The sequence below is a fragment of the Lynx rufus genome, unplaced genomic scaffold (genome assembly GCF_022079265.1).
Source record: "Lynx rufus isolate CCGP_SWC_20201006 ecotype Redwood Valley unplaced genomic scaffold, mLynRuf1.p SCAF_1, whole genome shotgun sequence".
Classification (NCBI taxonomy): domain Eukaryota; kingdom Metazoa; phylum Chordata; class Mammalia; order Carnivora; family Felidae; genus Lynx; species Lynx rufus.
In genome coordinates this window covers 111,251,905-111,273,932 of record NW_025814823.1, presented here as the reverse complement: position 1 = coordinate 111,273,932, position 22,028 = coordinate 111,251,905, and the positions used below count along the sequence as shown (strand labels likewise).

Sequence of the window (22,028 nt, the reverse complement as noted above, 5' to 3'; positions counted from 1 at the left end):
ATACACACGCTTAACCTCACCTAATTCATATTACCCCCATTTTACAGACAGAGAAACTGAGACTCAAAGAAGTAAACCACTCATTTGAGGCCTGCATTGTACTTTAATCACTGAAATACTGCCAAGGAACCAGCCAGATATTTCTTCTTTTAAGAACTTTTTCTTTGGGAATGCAAGCTGGTGCAGCCACTCTGGAAAACAGTGTGGAGGTTCCTCAAAAAACTAAAAATAGAAGTGCCCTATGACCCAGCAATTGCACTACTAGGCATTTACCCACGGGATACAGGTGTGCTGTGTCGAAGGGACACATGCACCCCCATGTTTATAGCAGCACTATCAACAATAGCCAAAGTATGGAAAGAGCCCAAATGTCCATCGATGCATGAATGGATAAAGAAGATGTGATATATATATACAATGGAGTATTACTCGGAAATCAAAAAGAACGACATCTTGCCATCTGCAACTATGTGGATGGAACTAGAGGGTATTATGCTAAGTGAAATTAGTTAGAGAAAGACAAAAATCATAGGACTTCACTCATATGAGGACTTTAAGAGACAAAACAGATGAACATAAGGGAAGGGAAGCAAAAATAGTATAAAAACAGGGAGGGGGACAAAACAGAAGAGACTCATAAATATGGAGAACAAACTGAAGGTTACTGGTTGGGTTGTGGGAGGGGGGATGGGCTAAATGGGTAACGGGCACTAAGGAATCTACCCATGAAATCATTGTTGCACTATATGCTAACTAATTTGGATGTAAATTTTTAAAAATAAAATTAAAATTAATTAATTAATTAATTAATTAAAAAAAAAAAAAAAAAAAAGAAAATGCTCTAAGAAAAGAGAGGCCAGGGCCTAGAGTCAGAAAGAAGACCAGTTCATAGGCTGAGGGGATTGTTAAGACTCTTTGGGTCAGTTTATTTGATCAGAACCCTTTGCTTATAAACCTGAAGTTCCTAATAATACAGATAATACTTTGATATTGAAGAAGCATATGCATGTGTTTTGATCTTCAATAACTTTTCTTCTTGTGCTAGACTAGATGATATAAAATGTAGTCAAGTGGTAACTAGCGATAATACTGATAATAGTAGATAACATTATATGAGCTTTTTTGCAATGAAAATTTTTTAGACTACTTCTACAGTGAAGTTTTGAGATTAATTGATGAGGGTATTTCCTTGGCTTTACTACTTTTTTGGGAATTTTTGTTTGAATTTTTAACAATTAAATATTTTTATTAGTGTGTAGTTTAATTCCTTTATATTTGCCATTGAAATAAATAGGATACTTTGATATGAGAAAAAAAAAAGAACTCTTTCTTGGGCTGGAACACGATAAAAATATCTCAAGCCAAGAACAAACTTAAATTAGGCATAAAACATCAGAGAAGCACTCTGAGCGTAGCCACACTCTGCCCAGCCCCATCCAAGCTACCACTAGGTTGATTTGGTCAGACACTTCTCCCCCCTCCTCTCTCTCTGTCTCTGTCTCTCTCACACACACCCTCTTTCTCTTTCACAAGGATAACAGCACTTCCTGCTCTTTAAAGAATTTATTACACACATTTCTTTTGCAAGAGAAGCCCCAGAGGCCAGGAGGAATTTCCAGCTGGCGGGAGCAGTGGTGTTTCCAACTATACTAGAAGTGGATTCTGCCCCCCACCCCAGAGGAAGGCGGCGAGAGTCTCAGAAAGTAGGCACTTAACCCAGTGGAAGGGCTCCCCTTCATCGCCCGCCTGGCTGCCTTACTGCCTCATGGGGCGGCAGAGGAGCCGCTGGCTATAAACATAGCTTAAGACCACGGGGCAAACATGAAACCTTTTTCGATTTCTCCTGTTTGACCTCTCAAGATTATGGGCATTTTGTTACAATATATGCCATCACTGTTTTAATATAAAATCTGTCATTTCAAACATCTGCATAGCACCTGTACTCCTCCAGGAAAACATCTTATTTATCCTGTGGTTTTGCATCTCAGCAACACATTCTGGCTACCCGTGCCTTCACCCAAGGTTGAAGGGTCCCATTTTTAGAAACAACAGGTCAAGCCAATAAGCTTCATCCTTGCTCTTCACTTGCTGCTTTTTCAGAAGGGGTGGGGGAGACTTCTATAGGAACTTTCACGGACACTGGTTCTGGCAGACACCTCAGTGGTGACAGAAACTGTTCACAAGAATCACTTTTTTCTAGCATGCCCCTTCTTCCCCTAGGGCAAGAAGCTGAGCATTGGTGAAGGGCCCCTGTGGAACCCGCAGAGAGGCCCTATTCTCTCCTCTAGGGATATACTGATTTGTCACCAGGGCCTGCAAAGGAAGCTGACGGTCAGGTCCCAACTCCTACCTACCCTGTTCTGGGACCATCAAGGCTTTGACCCCAGGGAGGCCAGTTTTACCTCCACTTATTTCTGGGATCTCCTCCACCTTCAGGCTTCAGAGGCCTCAGCAAAGGACAGTCCTATCTACTGAACAGAAACTCCATGGCAGGGCTCTATAGATAACGACCTGCAGGCTCAGGGAGATAGAGTCACTTGCCCAAAGTCACAGAGCTCCTCAGTGGCAAAGCTGGCTGCACCTCCCATAACGGACACTTTCCTGTGTAGCACCTGCATCCTGCTGCCAGTCAAAGGACCAGTTCCCCAGGGACAGGGCCTGCATTTTCTGTACCCCTAGCACCCAGCTGGGCCTATCAGGCGTTCTCAAGTGCTTGCTGAGTTTAATCATTATCAGTAGCTCTTGGGTCCTGGAGACCCATGTCCCTGCCCACTGGCTGATTTCCGGGGACTCAGACTTCGTGAAAACCCTGTCTGGAGGGGAAACCCCACCATTCGGCCTGCCCTTCCTTCTACCTTTCTGCCCAGGCCTGAGGAAGACACAGCCTCAAACAGCAGCCTCCAACCCAGGGGGCTGGCCTCATTTCTCCTCCAGAACTCCTTCATAGCTTGGCCAGGGCGATGGAAACCTGTCTGTCCCCCTGGCCACTATGTGAGTAGGGGTCAGCTGGGGGCCTGCCCTCAACCACACTCCCTGCTTTTGCTTAGTTCACTGAAACAGGCTGGAAAGCCTCCTCTTCCTCCTTCAACCTCAGGGTCCTTCCAGGAAGGATGAAGCCAGGACCTCCTGTCTTAGTAAATTAAGGAGAAAGGTCTGTGGCAGTAGACCAACAAAAGGGCTTTAAAAAAGGACAGATACTTGGGACTACACTCCAGGCCATTTAAGTCAGAATTCCTGGGGGTGAGGTGGGATGGGATGGGGGCCTGGTATTAATATTTAAAAGAATAATCTTTGGGATTCCATCAGATTCTCAGAAATAGGCCCCACAAAGTGTTAAGCACCAATAATGGTTATACCATCTGGTCAGACAAGCCAGGCCAGAAATCCAAGGCCTCAGCATGGTTTATACACTAGTACCACCTTCCCAGGGCAGGCTAATCCCTTCTACTCCTTCAGGACTTAAGCCTTAAGCGACAAATCTCAGCTTTGTTGGAATCCTATAGGCAGGCAGAACAGAGGAAGGGGGCAGCCTGTGTCCTTGGGGTCAACACTACCTTTTCCTTCTACTACCAAAGGGGCCAACTTCAGACTTGGTTCACTTTTACCAAAAATCCAGCCTCTCAAGAATCCCGGGGCCTGTCCCTTCAGCTCCAGTACTGAGACCTGTACTCCGCCCCCCCCCCCACTCTGGTTGAGGGAGGCACCCACTGGTTACAGGCCAGAGGGGAAGCTGGGTCTCAAGGCCTCAGCCCTGTCCAGGGTCCTGACTCCTGATCCGAACACTTTTTTCTGCCCTACAGCACCTTACTCCAGTGTAGATGGGGCTCTGAGATTTATACCTTCGGGTGCACTGGGAAGGGCAGCCCCTGGCAGGTCATCACAGGGGCAGTTGCCCATCTGGCATAAACCCAAGCCCAGCCCTTTTCTGTGGCTTTTGGCTTAACTAGGTGTTGGTACTGCTGCTATGCTATATGCTCCTGGCCCTCAAATCCCCCATGCCATCACTGTCCACATTCAGAGATGAAGAGACAAAGGGAACCAAGGGTTCCCCACCAGGGAGGGGAATGCACCATGCACATCCATTTGCAAACATTGTGGCTGGGACCTTGGGCCAGACTGACAACTACCCCACAGGTGTCTTACTTTAGAGCACTGGAGAGTTGGGACTCCCAGATCCCCTTTCACCAGGGCGACCAAAGCCCTTGGTCCCCAGGCCCAGCAGACTCTAAAGGCCCGCCTCTCCAACCCATTCACAGAAAGAGAGGGGAACAGCCCAGAGAGGAGATTTAGTGTTAACGTTATCTGCCGCCAAATCGTTGCTTTTCATCTCTACCTTCTCATGAGCCAAATTATTTGGAAGCTTTCATTGATGGTTTCCTCTCGGCCCCACGATCACTGGGAATTTATGCCGGCTATGGCTCAGCCTCCTCACTTAGGGGACAAGGGAAACCTCACAGGCTGCACTCCAGCCTGCTGTGGGAGGAAAAGCTTGTCCTTGGCGACAGTTCAAGGCAGTGAGGACTTCCTCAGCCCTCCTGGAGCCCAGGACTTGAGGGCGGGTGATGCCAGTCAGGCCTCAGAGCTGCCTGCAGAGGCCCCTGGGCTCGAACCCAGAGCCATGCACAACCAGTAGCCAGCAAGGCCTGGCATCAACGGCCTTTTGATGATTCGACTCTATTTTTAGGTGGAGAAAGGTTCAAAGGCTCTGCGCTGGAAAACCCAAGAGGGAGGGGAATTTTCAACCCCATGCAAATCACTCTTCCCCTCGGCCTTTGAAGACACCTGTTTCCTCCCAGCCCCTGGCCTATCCAGGATAGAGATGGCAGTCCTGCCCCTGGGATTTCTACCCTGAGAAATGGCCCCACCTCCTCCTGGAGCTTGGAGGAAGCAGGGTAGGCAGAGTCTGGGGAACCAGCCAGCCCCAGGAGCTCCCCAGAACTGCCCAACTCTTCTCCAACATTGAGAGCAGGGGCAGGCAGAATCCTCATCTCCAAAATGGGAAGAGAATTCCTGCTTCCTAGGTACTTGGAAGGCACATAAAGGTGGCTATTGTTTTACTAATTCAACCATAGCCACTGGGGAGCCCCTGTGGCTCTAAGAAGAGGGTGGGAGGACAGGTGGGGAATAAGGGTGGAGGAGCAGAAAGGCAGCCCCAGAGGCTCCCAGGGTTCTAGAGCACACTCTGCCTCTTATGTCCCAGTGCCCTTGAGCACATCCCATATAGCCACTGAGCAGGGCTAGTCCACGAGGGCACTAAGAATCTCAAAACAGCATCCCCCTGCCCACCTCTTGTTCCAGTCCTCACGGGATTCCTAGAGGTATCTCCTTCCATCTCCACCCCTCTCCCACAGGGCCAAAGGAAGACACTAAGTTAAAGGATGGGGATGGGAGACATCGGGTCTCAACTACCTGCCCTCCCCTGCCAAACATACAAAAGTCCTAGGCTAGGCCAGCTCCAGGACCTGGGGAGTTATTTTTCAAATGCAAGGTTCTACAAAAGATGCCTCCACTGCATCTTAGGGGCTGGCTAACTACTGTTGCTCAGGATTGGCCCCCATAGTCATGAATGCCCCTGTGGTTAGTGGGGAGAGAGGACTCCAGGCTCAGAACAAAGATACCCTCCCCCACTCCATGTCAGGAGCTCTGCCTCAAGACTCTAGGCCCTTCTACCCTTGGCACTACTGGCCTCAAGAGCGTCAAGTCCTGGCTATACAGATCCTCAATTTCTTTACTGTAAGAGGAAGATTGAGAACCCTAAGTTACTTTTAAGGATTAAAAAAGTCAAGTGTTCAGCCCAGCTCCTGGCTACTCTGTAGGCTACAGAACAATGTCTCTCTTAAGGCCCAGATTCAAACCCCTGCTTCTTGGGTGTTCAATGCTCTTTCAATTGCGTCTGGGCCAAGGGCATCTGCTGTCCCCAGTGCAATGCACTGAAGACCTGAAAGAGAGTGATGTGGCCCTAGGATGTGATTTGTCAGTGGCCACAAGAAGCAGGATCACAATGGCCCCGCGTGTCCAGCACTACCCACCCCTGACACACTTCTCCACAGTTCAAGAAGTCAAACACCTCTACCTGCCACAAGAAACATCCCAGGTCAGAGTAAGGAAGACTTAGAATGCAGGTGAAACAGGAAGAATAAGGAGCAGATAACCTAACTGGATAGATGATCCCGAGGACCACAGCCGTCACCCCTGTATCAGCACATCCCATCACCCTTGGCTTAGCCACCAGAACACCCCAAATCCTACTGCTTCTTTCTCCACTGCTACTACTCAGCTCTCAGCCACCACTGCTTTTCTTCTGGACAACTGCAAAAGAGTCCTCCTTTCTCCTCACAGCAGTCAGTGGGGCCTTTTATTAAAACATCAGGCTATGTCATTACCCTGCTTATGATCCTTGAAAGGCTTCTCTTCTTGCTCAGCTCACTTGGAACATTTTTACAACATCCTACAAAGCTTGGCATCCACACCCCCTCCTCCCATTCATTCCACTCAACCACTCTGGCCTCGCTCTGGTGACTGGACCCTCTGCCAGGAACGCTCTCTCCCATACATCTGCAGAGTTTTATTCCCTTAACCGTCCACAGGTCTCTTCTCCTGTGGCTTCTCCACCACTGCTTCATCTTTCTCTGGACACCTGTCACTACCCACCTCGGAGGGCTTCTTTTCGTTCTGCCGGGGCCAGCCCGACTTGGTGCTGCTGGGCAGTTTGGAGCATCTTGATGCAGATGTAGCGTGACCTGCAGAGAGAGCACAGCCCATTAGGGGCCCCTGGAAGGCAGGGAACACCACCCACCCACCCACATCCAAGGATAGGAAGCCTGTAAGGAAGGATCTGGCTTGAATGTTCAGCAGGTTTGGAAACCTCTGTGAGCACTTGTCCCTGCTCTGGACTTCATCAATGATGAATGCGGACATGAATACCTCCTCCACTCACCAAGCATAAGGGACTTAGGAAATAAAAGGCAGTGGCCAGGACTCAGTATTAGTTTACTGTACGACCCGTGACAACTCCCTTGCCCTCTTTGGTCCTCTGCTTCCTCCAGAATAAGCCTTCTGTGGCCACTCTTCGTTCCTGCCCCAGGTTTAGATACTCTGGGATGATGCCCAGTGGATATAAAGAGGGACAAAAGGGAGGTGGGAAGAACGCTATGTTACAAGTAGACCCATTTCCTAACTTGTCACCCTGGGCAAATGACTTACCCTCTTGGGAGTCTCAGTTTGCCCTTCTCTAAAATGGGGGCAAAAGGTTGTTGGGAGGATGAAATAGTATTATGCCTGTAAAGTGTAGTACAGTCCCTGGCACAGACCACCGCCTCCATAAATATTAGCGATTATCATTAGGGTTTAAGACCCTTACTGGACTCAAAGACTGTGACCTCCACCCCAAGGGTCAAAGGAGCAACAGCCATGGGGGTGTACAGTGGTGGGGGCTGGTGGAAAGGGAGTACCCTTGCCCAACTGTGATGCAGCTGCCCAGACAGCCACTCTTGCAGGTGCCTGGCCTTCAAGAGTTCCTTCGTCTGCAATGGAGTTAGAAGCGGAGGATGCGGTTCTTCTTGGCTCTACTGAGACAAGCCACAGGCAGTGTGGTTGTGGCCACAGAGGGCCGGATGCTGTGATCTCCTGCTGCAGGGAGGAAGGGCTGGCCAGGTTAGACACCAGAGCCAAGGCGAGCAAACAGACCCCAAAGGACAGTGAATGAGACCTGGAGGTAGGGAAGGGGCTGGGATGGACTGGCCATCTTGGGCGCATCTATCTTCAAGCTGTTGGGCGGCTGTGAAACTCCAGGAGCTCCAAGGGGCCTTGGAGATCTCCCAAATCCCAGTTGCTCACCACATATGAACAGACTGAGGTTTAGAGCTACAGGGCTCCAGGCCCAGCCTCCCTGGCAGTTAGTTCAGCCTCTTCCTCAGCCTGGGCTCCCACCAGCATGCACTGTTGGTGGGATCTGTCTGGCAGCGCACCTCTCCTACATAGGGCAGAACAGAACTCCTTACTTGGCTATTCCATGCAGGCCCAGGTTCCTGCAGCATCTGGGAAGAGCTGCCTTTTGGTACCAGAGAAAAGCTCTCTCCTTATACAAACCTCCCTTACCTCCCCCAAATTTGAGAAGAGGCTCCCTAAGCTTCCTTTTCTCTTTGACCCCTCTTTCTTTGCGGCTCCCTTGACCCCAGGACATCCAGCTTCCACACCCAGCCCATACACAAGTCTACCTCTGAGATTCTACTGCCAAGATGCCTCATTAACTCCCTTGACAAGCATTTATTTAACACCTATTATGTGCCGGATCTAGCTGGGGATACAGCAGTGAGCCAAACATAACCCCTCTCATCAAGGAGCTTATGGCTCGTTAGGACATGATATTCATATCGGGTAATTATAATAAAAAGAAACAGGTTTTCTGTCCGTTGTGTAGAGACTTCCTACAGGGCCCTGATTTAACAGAAGGGCCAGAGGGAACGGGAAGTGTTCTGAGGAGCCAGGTGCAGCATATGCAAACACCCAGAGGGGATTTGATCTTTTCCAACCAGATCAAAACACATGGAACTGAGACCTAGGGGATAAAAGGGTACAGGGTGAATAGAACTCCAGGCTCTGGAGGCCACAGGGTGTGAAGACTTTCGTAGGAGCACAAGGACCTGGCCTGATTTATGCTTTCGTCAACATGAAGACCATGGGGCAGCCTCCCCCAATCTGGGCCTGTGGGCCTGTTAATTATTTAAATGCTTTCCTTGTAGGAGCCCCAAGCAGGAAGGCCTTACTGTCAGTGGTGTCAGAGTTGTCGCTGCTGATGGAGTATTTTCGCCTCTTCTCTTCCATCTGCAATAAAAGGCAGGCCCCATTACATTTACAGGAGGCACAGGAAATCCTCAATCTCTCAGAAAATTGCCTGATCACCTACCTCCCCACACTCCCCCCTGCTGCAGTGAAGAATGAGAATAGGTCCTGCCGTAGCCTTCTCCCCAGCCATCCTCGCCCTCTCCCCACCCACCCACCCACAGGACTCCTGGGGGTGGGGCAGGGGGCTGCATCTCCCACTTCCTGAGCTCAGAGCCTCAGATGAGCAGGAGTCTGGCCAAAGACAACAGAGGGAGGAGGGCAAGGGGGTCAGCAGCCCCAGAACAATGATTAGGGCCTGCCCAGCCCCAGCTTCCACTCAAGGCAACTCAGGCCTTCCAGAGAATCCACTCCCATCTGGTGTTCTGCAGGGTGCCGAGGAGGGGCAGGAAGAGGAAACAAGATTCTTCCAGAGGGACCATTGCCATGTGAGTTTAGAGACAAGCCAGCTCACACAGCACTAAGGGCACATCCTGAGAGTGGTGGCCAGAGGGGTGTGGAAAAGGGGTAGGGGCAGAATGGCTCCAAGTTGGGTCCCTGAGACACACCAGGCCCAGGGTGACTGGTCCTAGGCTGGGCTGCCCTCCCTCCCCCAATGTCCTTCTCCACATTAGAGTTCAAATCAACTTTATCTCAACTATAGTATTTGACTTCAAGGTAAGAAGGGAAGCTCTCCATACTGAGCTCATTCCTCTACCAACACTACCTCAGCTCGTGTTCCTAACAACCCGGAAGTTGCGAGCTATTGGCTCCCCTTTCTGGAGTGGTGCAGGACCTTGTTGTGCTAGTAACTGGCTGAACTGGGATTTGAATCCACGTGGTCTGATCCCTGAGCCCACACTGAGCTGCCTTTGTGCCCTGTGAGCTCCTGCCTGTTGGGAGTGCTTTCCCACCCACCATTTCCTCGAATCCCGCAGAACCCAGAGTGGCAGAACTTGCTTTTGACTCCTCTTGGAGGGGAGCACACCAAGTGGCTGGTTCACCTGCCTTGGGTCTCACAGCTAGTCAGTGGCTGGAGTCCTAATGTGAGAAGAGATCTGGGATTCAGGACCCAAAGCATTTTCCACCACATCCCTCTTAGTCTGGAACCTGGGCTGCCTCACTGCCCACAGTAAAGGGCAAGGAGCCAGTGTCAGTAGAGAGAAAACCCCTGCTGCCCAGCCCGGCTGCAGGCCAACCAGGTTCCCCACCTTCCCATGGGCTGCCTGCCACTGCCAACCCCTCCAAGTCTGTTCCGCCGAGCCCTGGGTTTCCCTTTATCTTATTGTGGCCCTGCAGAGACAAGGGAACATTAGCTCTCCAGGGCAGGGGCATGACTGTCCAGACCTCTGAGCCAGCCAGGACCCTCCTGCCTCAGACCTAACCTTAGTCAGGAGCTTCTCCCCACTCCAGTGTCCAACAGTAGGATCAGGATGACAAAAACATTCACTGGGGCTGCTTGCTGCCAGCTCCAAAGGTGCAGGCAACATACTCTCCAGAGGGTGCAGAGGTGCAGGGGGGAGGTCTGAGGACACGGGCGGCATGGGTGCCAGGGAGGTTAAATAGCTCAACACTCATTGTGGCAGAAAAAGGGGGATGCCCTGCTACACAGGGACCTCATGAAACCCTCAGAACAGCCCTTTTGTGCCAGTGGGCATGATGACTGCTTCCCTTTTGCAGATTAGGAAAAGGAAGCACGGAGGTTAAGTGACTTTCCTAAGACTGTAAAGCTTGTGAGCACGTGCCCTTGACCTTTAGACTTCAGCCCCATGGCCTGGGTCATGGACTGAATGGGGCAATAATGCTCTGCCACCCACAGCTGTCATCTTTACAGTCCTCCAGGTTCTGAGTGTGACAAGATGACTTCGATAGGGCCCTGACTCTAGCCTGCATCTTGCCAGCCCAGTGCTTTCACAGGTGGGGCAGGGCGAGGAGAAGTGCTATAAACGCAAGCCACCGGTTTTCTCCTGAAGTCGTGCCCATGTCTCTCCACTTCCAGTAAAGAGGGCACTTCCAAGCCAGTGTTTCCCAAAGCAGAAAAGCAGAAGCTCTGGATTCTGGGGTGCCGAGTTCAAATCCTAGCTTTACCCCTCAAGAGACCAGAGACCTTGGAAAAGACATACCTCCCAGAGGATAAGGTTCTATCTGGATTTTTACAGAAGTCTCTTGAACTTCAAATGTTGGCAACTGATTCAGAATTTTTAAAAACACTTTGAGACGGCCAAACTAAACACATCCGTGGGCCAGAATCAGCTGGTGAGGATAAATGAGAGCAGCGTAAAACCTTAAGCACAGTGGCTGGCTCTCCATATAAGTGCTAGTCATATCATGAGAACCCTGGGCCAGGTAAGGGGTCCTCCTACCAATGCCCTGAGGGGCTCATGTACAGCAAGGAAGGACTCCTATAACAGGGCTCTTCGATTGCCAACACCCTTCTCGTGATGCTGTTTCCTGTTGCCCAAGGACCAACAGGTAACCTGCCAGCTTTCAGACTTACACCCCACCCTCAGCCTGCTCCCAGTCCAACCTTCCCTCCGTGAAAACACCCCAGAATTCTTCTGGGTAGGGTGTTATTAAGGGAGCAGATTTTGTGTGGCTTAATTGGAATAATAACTAGGCTTCAGAGGGAAGCTACTTTTTTTGTTAGCGAAGTTTCTTTCCTTTGAACCAAGTCTGTTCCAAAGGCCTCCCTGCCTCAGGTGAACCTCCACTGTTAGTGGCTAATGAAGCTCCAAATGAGGCTTGGGCTTCCCTGTGGGACAGCCTTTTGTCCCTTGACTCCCCACCCCCAACTCAACTAGGAGACAGGGAGGACTCCTTCCCCAAAGCTGAAATCCAGGTGGGGTGTGTGGGGGGCTGCTGACACTTTGGTCTTGGCCTCTGGTTTTCTCTCTCCACTGGCCCCTCCCATCTCTCCCAAAGCAAGGTCTGCTCTGGAAAAACACCCCAGTGTCACAAGGCGTTTTGCTTTTGGGGATAAAGGTGACCCCCTGAAAAGGGTCCCCTTTTCCTTCCCTTTGCACCTCCCACACCATCCCCAGCCTGGAGACAGAGAGCAGAAGCTCTCCTTCGGGAGCGTGGGTGTCCTAGAGTTCCCACAGCCTCTCTGTGCAATCTCTGCCCCCACAGTAGTCCCCTGGCAAGGCCAGGGGGCTCTCTGTCCAGAACATACTGTGAATCCATCCACTTTTCCCCATTTCTGCTGCTACCACACTGGTCCAAACCAGTCTCATCTCTTGCCTGGACTCCTCATTCATCTCCCACCTTCCACTGTTGCTCCCCTCCACCCCTCAATCTAGAATCCACACAGCAGCCAAAATGACCTTTAAAGAAACATAAATCAGATCATGTCATACCCCTATTTAAAATCTTTCAAAGGCTTCCTGCTGATCAAAGGGCAAAATTCAAGCTCTTTACCACAATATCCTACATGATCTGGCCCCTCCCTACCTCAACAAGTTCACATGGACCACTATCCCCTTCCTCACCACTTTCTAGCCACACTGGTCTCCTTTCATTTCCTGAAACAAGCCAAATATTCCATGCTTCAGGACCAGTGCACAAGCTGCGCTCTCTGCTGTAAGGTTCTAGTAGTCTATGCATGTCTGACTTTTTATCCTTCACATTTCAACTTAAAGGTCAAGGAGGTTTATGCCAGTTACCTTATCTAAAGAAAACCTACAACCTAGTTATTCAACATCTTCAGAGCATCCACCATGATTAGTGTCTGTTGAGCTACTTGTTCAATGTCCTCTTTGGAGAAGAGGGGAAGGAGCATGTCTGTCTGGATCTCTGCTGGAGCTCCAGTGCCCGCTCGTGTTATGTCCAGCACACAAAAGTGGTTTGATACACAGGGATGCTGGGTGAATTCTTGTCCCCTCCCTGTAGAAGTGTGGGGTGCACAGAGCCCAGCTGGCTGGCCTGCAGCTTGCAGGAACATACACCCCAGGCCAAGATTTCGTCCTGTTTTCACAGCCTGCCTTCCCCATCTTAACCTCACACATTTTCCAGGAGGCTTTATTTGGTTGGGCTCCTGGCTAATGATCAATGTCAACTCAGTAATAGGGCAGCAATTTGGTGGCAGATGTTTTCTTGGCAGCACTAGCCATTGGTCTTAGTGGGGGCCTCGGGTCTGGACTTGAAACACCAATGCCCAATGCCAGCCCCCTTTAAAGACCTCGCCACAAATAAACTCAAATAAACACCCTGGGCCTCCATTAACGCCCTTCCAGCTGACCCTGGGAACAGTGGGCCTTTCAGGCCTGCTAGTGCAGCCGCTCCCTGGGCAGTTAAAACACCCCAACCTGGCCTCCGGCCTCTCCTCTCTGGGGGCCACCAGGCCTGCCCTGCCCGCCACCACACACAGCAGGACTTCGTCTTCCTCCTTAAAAAGGGGGGGAAAACGGCTTTCAAGCAGGCAATTTACCATTCCAGACACAATCTTTCAAAGAGAAACAAAAAGTCTCCCTGTCTGAGGCAGACCGCTTAGGCGTGTGTGTAATAAGATGCTAATACAATTTAATGATATTTCGGCTGGAAAACCTGTCCTCAGAGCCTCCTTGTGTCGGGAAGGCCAGACATTCAGAAAACAAGAGCTGCACACTCTTAAACCAGCTTTAAACGGGGGTCAGAGCCCCAGTCTTTCCTATCTCTCATTAACTTTAATGCCTTCTGAGGGACAGTAATTGCCATTACAAAAAATGATTTTGTACACACAGATCCTCAAACTTGCTTCTCCAAGCAGAGGGGAGCCTAAACCCTCCTCCAACGCTCATCACTGCCCACTTGCAATTCCAAGTGTCCCTGAGGGCACCCAACTCCCTGGAACACGCTGCCCACACCGACCCTCCAAACCCAGTTCTGGGGACATACCTAGGGGATCCTGGAAGAATGAAAAGGGGCTTTGTCTACTTTGTCCTTCGGCACCTTCTCACCCTACCCTCCACCTCAGAGGGCAATGCTCAGTCCACTTGGTCCCACAGATGGCTGCCCATTGGCAACTGCAGGGTCCTTCTCGTCCCTTCTTCAGAGAAGGGAGCTGGCTCTCTGGCCTAGCCTAAAGGGGAGAGATCAAAGGTCAAAGCTGCATTTGGGCCCTCTCCAGATCATTAATAATAATAGTAAAAATGGCTAATGCTAATCAAGTGCTTACCACATGCCTGGCTGTGGGTTTAATCTTCTTTATGCAATATATTGCTTAATCCATACACCAATCATGGGATACAGACTGTTACTAACCCTACTTACAGATGAAGAAAGTGAGGCACAGAGCACTGTTACAGTTGGTGACTGCATAGCTAGCATTCGAACCCAGGCTCTCTGACTCCAGGTGGTATACCATGCGCCCCCCCCCCACCCCCACCCCGGGCTAACCTGCACAGGCCTACAACCCCAGAGCGTGGCTGATGTACTCCAGATTCCTATGGGTTATTTGAGAACCTTCCTGGGTTCCTAAACTTTAAGCCACACGGTCAGGATCCTATGTGGATCTGCACAAAGCAGGCCAGTAATACCTCCTCACAACCTGGTCTTTCCTTGGAGCACCTAAACACAGAACTAACTGTAAGGCCTGCAAAGAGCCTGGTGGATGAGTTGTCAAGAATTTGGACTGGAAGTCACTGAACTGGGTCTTGGGTGTAAGACAACTACCTTCCTGTTACCTGGAACCCCGGTTAACTAGAGCACCCTGCTCCCCGCTGTCCCCCCACCCCGCCCCCGTCAAGGATGTGGTAGTCAGTGTCGGAGGTCTACCCTCAAGACTCCAGGGTACATCTGGGGGCTGGGACCAGCAGTCCCACCTCACCTGTCAATGAAAGGCAAGTGGAAGCTCTCTTGGAATAATGTTACTGGCCATTTAGCCATGAAATTTAGGGAAAGAAAAAGCATGTTGGATGGGAAATGTTCTGGAAACATTTGCTGCATCCTGAGTCCAAACAACTTTGTCCTTAAACACTTCATCTCCAAAAGTGCTGGAGAGACCTTTGGCCAAACAGTTTCAAAACCAATATTCACTGCAAGTCCTGCTGCCTGGGGCGAGGACTTCCCTCTGCGAGGCATTTGCTGTAGAACCAAATGCTTTTCCACTCCAAACAACAGCCAACAGCACTTGGGACAACTGAGAGGGCTCCAGATCAAACAAACATCCCTTTTTTTTCCCCTACCATGCAAACTTTCTCAATAAATTATTCGCCCACTTCGGATCAAAGCCTGTTTTGCAGCCTGTGACCTAAAAAGCAAATAGCATCTCTTAAACATGAAAGCCCTCCTCCCTGCCTGGGTCGGCTTTATTACTCATTCCTTCCCCTTACAGTTATTCTGTTGTTATTTTCCTCCTCTGCTTGTTAGATCGCTTTGCAAGTCCCAACCCGCCTGAGGAAGAAGAGATGGGAGGGATGGTGCGTTCACTTGGGGCCCTAAGGTGAGAGAGGAAGTCAGGGTAGGGGAGAAGCCAGCACCCTGGGAACCCAGGAAACAGGGCCAGGCCCGGTTGGCAGCTCCTTGCATGGCCCTTTTGCCAAATGTCCTACTGGGAATTTTACCAGTGAAGGGAGGGAGTCAATGCCACCGTGAGAGGAGGGACCAGGCGGCGGACCCGGGACCCTGATTCAGTTTGCAAACATAAACGTTAAGGGGACATCCTGACAGCTAGTTTGGGCTCAAAACTCAGGGCTCCTCCCCCTTCCAACAAAGGCAAGGCGGCAAGCCAGCCGTGCTCTCTTAGTCTCTCCCCAACTCCCTTTAGCGCCACTCTGAGCACAAACAAGATGCCTCCTGATGACCCCTACAAACTCAGCCTCTGGGTAAAACTTTATGTCCCGCAGTAGATGAGCGAGGGTTGCTAAAAGCGGGAGCAAGGTTTGGAAATCTGCAGAGACCACAGTCGCCGGGTGCACCGTGCCCTTGGCTCAGGGCAAGGGGAAACACTGCCCTTCCCGCCCCCACCAGCCCTGGCATAAGACCTGCAGCCAAGGTGGTTTAAAAAAAAAAAAAAAAAAAAAAAAGCGTCCCGGCCCGCGGCGATGGCTACGGGGATTGGGAGGGGGTGGCGCGCGCCTCCAGCCTGCCCCTGGAGGCAGTCCGCGGGACAGCAGGCTGGAGGCGCGCCGGCGTGATTCCGACCGCGGGAGCCGGGAGGAGGAGCCGGAGGTGGCTGCGGGGGGCTCTGGCCCAGGCAAAGGAAGGGCAAGGGGCGGTTCGGGCCGGGGGCTGCGGACTTGACGTCCAGGGCGGGGGAGAGGTCTTTAGGTGAAGCGGGTAAGAGGAGCCGAGCCTCTTAGGAAGTGGGCAGCTCTGTGTGGGGGGGGGGGGGGGGGAGACTGGGTGTGTGTGTGTGGGGGGGTGTCCTGGGCCTCTGGAAGCCACCGCGAAGCCTTCCTCCCTGTTTCGCAGACATCCCCACCTTCTGATGTAACAGCTAAGAATCGCGAGGCTGACCTCTCATCCTTTGGCCTGGAGATGAGAGTGTCTCAGGCCCAGTGATAGGCGGGAAGGGACCGGAGGGAGCCACAAGTCTGCACCCAGGCGGGGAGGAAGCGGGCGGGAGCCGCTCCGCAGGCGCAGGCGAGTGGGTGGGAAGGAGGGAGGGAGAGAGGGAGAGAGGGAGGAAGGAGGTGAGGCCGGGAAGATGCCACTGCCGGGGGCGGGGCGGGGCCCGGGATCCGGGAGAGGGACTGCAGCGGTGTTTGGTGGGGGCTGGGGCTGCAATGTCACTTATTTGAGGGTCAGGTGTGTATGTCCCAGGCTGGGACTGCCACTTGCTTACATCTTCCCAGTACCACCCAGGGCGCAGGGACCGAGGCGGAGGGCAGGGGACTGCAGTACCGTCCCCGAAGCGGGACGCGAACCGGCAGAGTTGGGAGAAGGTAAACAAGGGCCACGCCCCCTGCCGTCGCCCCGCGGGCGCGCACCCGCCGCTCCGGCCGCAGCCGGTACATTTCCACTCTCCCAGCGCTTCTCCCCCGCCGGACTCCCGCGCAGCCCCAGAGGGGGGACTGCCCCCGACCCCAGCCCGCGCCCCGTACGCCGGAACTGCACACCCGGCATACTCACCTGGAAAGGGTGTCCCCCGCCCCTCCAAAACACTGTTTAATTTGTGCAGAGCCTCCGCGCCGGGGAGCTGAGCATGCTGCCCCCGCGTGCAGCGCCCGCGTGCACCCAGCCCGGAGAGGGGGCGACAGGGCGGAGGCGGTGGCCCCCGGAAGGTGTCTGGGACCGGACCGGCTGCACGTGAGCCCAGCGCGGAGTCATGTGCACCGGCTCAGCCCGGTTCGGCGGCCGGACGTGCTGCGTATCAACAAAATGAAACTCAGGGCGACAGGAGGGCAGATAGCTCTGGGTCCTCCGAACCCCCGTCTCCGGCAGAACGACCTCCCCTCCGCTGCGGTCTCCCGCCGCAGCCCCTCCGCGCGGCCGGAGCCCGCGGGGCAAGTTGCAGCCCTGGCGCGCCCCCGCCCGCCCGCGCCCCCTCACCGGCCCGGGGGCGCTTTGCCGCAGTCATTAATAAAGAAGGTCGCCAAGCTCACCCTTCCAAAAGTTGTTGTTGCATGCGCCCCTCTCAGCCTCCCCGCAATGTACTCTTTAAAACATGACTGACCAACATGCGCAATCTCTCTCCCCGGTGCTGTGCATCCCCCCCCCCCCCCCCGCGCCCTGGCTTCCTAGAACAGGCAGCCAGCAGGAGAGAGAGGGAGCGAGCGAGCAAGAGAGAGAGCGCGAGCGAGGGAGCGAGGAGCGCTGGCAGATCTGTTGCAAAAACATAAAATAACGCCGTGGAGATGCGCAGGGCCCATCGCTGGGGGCAGGATCTTACCTTCCTCCGCGGTGCCCTTCTGAGGGGCGCTGCCCTGGACTACGCGCCGCGGCGGGGGCCGGCGCTGGAAGGATGCTCCCGAAACCCGGAGCTCCTGGGGCCGGCGCAGGCGGGCGGGGGGCGCGCATCCATCCGGGGTCGCGGCGAGGGAGGCTGCCGGGCCCTCGGCGTCCCCGGCCCCGCACCCCTGCTGGGGACGGTCAGCCCGCTGGACGTAAGCCCTTGCCGCTAGGAATGGGCACAAAGTAACTCCATGGACGCTACTCACCCCCCTCCCAAAAAAATAGCCTCCAACTGCGATGGCCGCGGTCGGCACCATTCACCAATCCCCCTGTGTATGTTTCTGTTTCTTTTTAAACCAAGACTTCCTTGTGATCTCTTTAGAAAAAAAATGTGTTGGGGTGGGGGTGGGGTGGGGGCGGGCGGGAGGAGCGAGGGAGGGGGAGTAGCCACTTTTTTCTTATTCACTCGGATCTCCACTCCTGACACCCCCCCCGTCTCCCGCCCCACCCCCCGCCCGGTTGTTTGGCTCCGGCAGCGGGTCCAGGTAGGGTTGCAGGCCTCGGGGGGGGGGGCGGGGGGGGCGGGGAGGGTGCTCTGCCCGGCTGCCAGTCTGCCTGCACCTCGGGCCCAGACTCCCCATGGGCTCTGGGGCGCCCCCAGCCCGCCCTGTCCCCAGGGCCGGGCCCGAGCGGCGGCTGCGCCCGTGCAAGTCCCATCAGGTCTGCTCACACTTCACACACTCACACACATACCCCGCCCCTCCACTCTCTCACACTTTCTGCTCACACCCCGCCCCCTTCGAGCCCCAGACCCGGGCGGCGCCCCCCGCAACCTTAAAAAAAAAAAAAAGCAAGCTTATACTTAAAAAAATCTTTTGGCGCCATATTAATGACGTACTTAAAATTTGCCATTTCTCCCTGCGTCAAAAAGACGTTTCTTTGCAAATAACAGCCTGAAGGCGACACTCGCGGAGGGAACGAGGTTTGCACCGAGCACCCCGCCTCCCGGGGCTCCAGCGCTGGAAGACCCTCGCCCTAGGCCCTGCTCCCGAATCGCTGGTTTAAAAATGCGAACCGAATAAATCGCGTGGCGCTCTGCAGCGCCAGAAGTGAGCAGAAAGTGCTGGCAGGAGCGGAGGGGAGGGGCACGCGCGCGAGTCTGGGGGAGGGGGCGCGTCCCTTCTCCCCCACCCACAGCAGATGGAAACTAACATCCCGGGCGGGGGAAACTTGAAATTGCCGGCGACCTCAGGAAGGAGGGGCCGTCCGTGGAGAGGGTCCCTCTCGGGTTCGTTGCCCCCCTCCCCCGTTCGGGTGCCTACAGGCTCCCAGCTCTGCCCCGCATTTCCGGGGGGTGGGGAACGCAGTGATGGGTGGGTGGGTAGCTGCAAGTCTTGGCCCCAGTAGGAGTTTGCCCCGAGGTGTTCCCTTCCCCCCTAGCTCGTCCTTCCCATTCCCCCTAAAGGGTTAAAAACCGAGGGGGCTACTTCCAAGGGCTGGCACTTGGCGAGGAAGCGGGGCGCCCCTCTCCCCACCCTTCGCCTCCTCGCCCCTCCTCCTCCGGCTCCACTTCCCGACTTGACCTTGTGGTGCACAAACAGTGCGCTCGGATCCTCGCAGTTTCTGGAAGAAGCGCTTGCGCTCGCCAGGCAGGCGGGCTGTCGGGCGGCTCGCGGGCGGTGGCGGGGCCTTGGGTCGGTTCCCAGAGCCGCGGGCCACACCCACCCAACCCGCTGCGCCCGCGGTGCTCACCTTCTCTCGAGGAAGGAGCTGCGCTAGCCTCCTGGATGGGGAGGTGTCGGGGGCAAGCTGCAACCTTCTCCCAATGCTCCCAATTGGGGAGAGGGTGGTCTGGTCTCAGGCGGGGTTTGTTGGGAAGACCTGGGAACCTGGTTCAACATCCCCAAAGCATCGTTGCCAACTTTTCCTTCCCCCTCCCTTTTGGCTGCCCCTCAAAGATGATCCAATAATTTTTGCAACTCACCTTTGGCTTTGAAGGCACATGGGTGAGTTGTGAACTGGGACAGGAACCGCCTTCCCTCTCCGAGACTGAAGGTTGTTTATCCTTCCTTTCTTTCCCTTCCACCCCCTTCTATGGAAAGACAAATACTCAATTTACATAAGATGACTTTTATGTGGCACTTAAAAAGATTCCCCCATGGAATGTTGTGAACACATTTGCTTATAGGAGAAATAAATCTAATAATAAACAAACTAACAGCACAAATCCTCTGACGGGTTAAATGGTCTACACAACAAAGAGGAAGATGGTGAATGTGGAAATAAGCCCTTTCTGCAACAAGAAAGAAATATGAGCTCAAAGGGAGTCCCAGAAGCGTTTCTCTTCCTTGGTCTTCATTCACAAAGTCTGGGAAGGCTTGTTTGGCAAGACTGAGGAACTGGGGTACCACCTCCAGACCTGACTCTAGCTCTGAGTTGGTAGGATTTTCCCAAGCCTAAACTCAGTGCCAGAAAACAGATGTCACAAGCTGTTAGCATGTAACAAAAATGGTCAAATACCTGGATTCAAATCCTGGCTTTGCAGTTGAGAAGCTACTTGATGTGGGCAAGCGCATTCATCTCTCTGGGTCTCTTTCTTCTATAGAATAGGATGGTTGGATGGTTCCTGAAGCCGTGTGTATATATACATATATGTATATATGTTTGCATACATTCTATATGTGTAAAGCAGGAGCCTGGCTCAGAGTGCACAGTGCACATTAGCACTTTCCCTGGTGTTTATGTTTTGGAAGGGTGAATATGCTCCCTGAAAGCTCTTAACACTGGAAATACTGGAGAACAATGATTTCTATCTTGTCCTCTATGATGACATATACAAGATCTCCCAGTTAGGGCAAAAAGAAGTAGAAGAGAAAAAACTGTGCTAGATGGTAGGCTTCATGGTCAAGGTCCAGATGGCAGTCTTAACCACACATCTGAAGTGGGAATGGAGGCACCAATTTACAGTGGCACAGTCCAAAGGAAGCACTCTGGGTCTAGATATAGCGGGTTTACATACAGGAAAGGACTGGACAGGCTCCTCCTCTTAGCCATCAAGATCCTGTGAGCCTTGGCAGGCAGTTATAAAATGACCTAGCGAGATGGAAGAGGGCGAAGATGACCATCTCCTGTGCTGTGCACTATGCCAGTCATCCCATTTCATCCTCAGAAAAATCCCATTTTATCTATTCAGAAAGGTTTCGTGACTCACCAACAATCACATGAGCTAGGAAGTGGTGGCAGAGTTGGCACCTGGTTTGGATGCCCCCAAGATTATGTGTTGTCCATTTTACCATGCTGCCAGAATTAAAAGGTATGAGAATTACTGGTTTGATTGGGGATGGGGGCCTGACTGCTGTAACAGCAAGAAAGAATTTTATGGGTAGCACTTTGCCTCTAACGTGGTTCCCTGAATTTGGGTGAGACACAGGTCCCCTAAGGAGTCCTTGGAAGGTACTTCTTGTTTAGGACTGGAAGCTCCATCAGAATCCTTGCATTCCTGCTGCTCTCTGCTACTGTTTAAGGTTAACCTTGATAATGTTTACAGAATAATAGGAAAGGAGATAATTATAACTCTTTAATCTTTAGTAAAAGTCTCACAAATCATGAACTTACTGCAGAAAAAAAAAGAGAAGAAACATAAAAGTTCTAGGAGATGTAATTATTCATTTTTTTTTTCAACAAATGTTTACTGAGTGCCACCTGTATACCAGGTACCATTCTAGGGGCTCAGGACACAGCACAAAAGTGGCAGACAAAAATGCCTACTCCCATGGAATTCACTTTCTAGTGGAAGGAGATGCACAATTTTTTTAAGTGAAATATTATATTTGAAGGTGAGTAAGTGCTGTTCAGAAAAATTAAGTAGGAAAGGGGGATAGGGAACGTGGGCATGCAATTTAAATAGAGTCCTCAGGGAAGAGCTGACTGAGAAGGTGGCTTTTGAATTAAAGGAGGTGAAGGAATGAGCTGTGAGGGCTTATGGGAGAAGAGCATTCTAAGGCACGGGTTCTTAACATGGAGTCCGCAGACACTCTCCTCCAGAGATCTGTGTATAGAATTCACAGAGTCTTGACTTCAGATAGGGAAAAAATGTTATCTTTATTTTCACGAATTAACATTTGGCATGTTCTTCAATTATGAATGCAGACAGCAAATCACAGTTCTATTAGCAGCACCTGTGATGTTGTTGCTAGTAGAAATCAGATATTTTCATAGCACATTATAGTTGCTGCAAATATCTTAAAATATCATTACAGTTATCACTACTTCATAATTATGCTGCTAGCTCTTGTAATTTAATGAATTAATAAGGAACACATATATTACTCCATTACACATTTTAAAAATATTTTGAGAGTTGTATTTCAGCATAATTGGTTTTCTTTATAATTTAT

At 52.1% G+C, this 22,028-nt stretch overlaps 1 protein-coding gene and 1 long non-coding RNA gene across 6 annotated transcripts in view; one reads left to right on the top strand and one right to left on the bottom strand.

The window, feature by feature from the left end:
• Positions 1-18,066, bottom strand: part of JADE2 (jade family PHD finger 2) — a 50,066-nt gene extending 32,000 nt beyond the window's left edge. The window contains exons 1-4 of one of the 5 annotated variants that reach the window (XM_047084750.1): positions 17,630-18,066; positions 13,693-13,876; positions 8,766-8,823; positions 6,652-6,740 (exon numbers count right to left, since the gene is read on the bottom strand). In XM_047084750.1, coding sequence (XP_046940706.1) covers positions 6,652-6,740; positions 8,766-8,823 — 147 coding nt within the window. In that variant the 5' untranslated portion in view covers positions 13,693-13,876; positions 17,630-18,066. Of the gene's footprint in view, positions 1-6,651; positions 6,741-8,765; positions 8,824-13,692; positions 14,180-17,629 lie in introns of those variants that run through there. The other 4 variants (XM_047084759.1, XM_047084767.1, XM_047084773.1 and 1 more) reach the window with 4 other exon arrangements.
• LOC124515763 (uncharacterized) overlaps positions 18,056-22,028 on the top strand; it is a 53,921-nt gene continuing 49,948 nt past the window's right edge. Inside the window, exon 1 of the long non-coding RNA XR_006962877.1 lies at positions 18,056-18,176. This is a non-coding gene — a long non-coding RNA (uncharacterized LOC124515763). The remainder of the gene's footprint in view (positions 18,177-22,028) is intronic.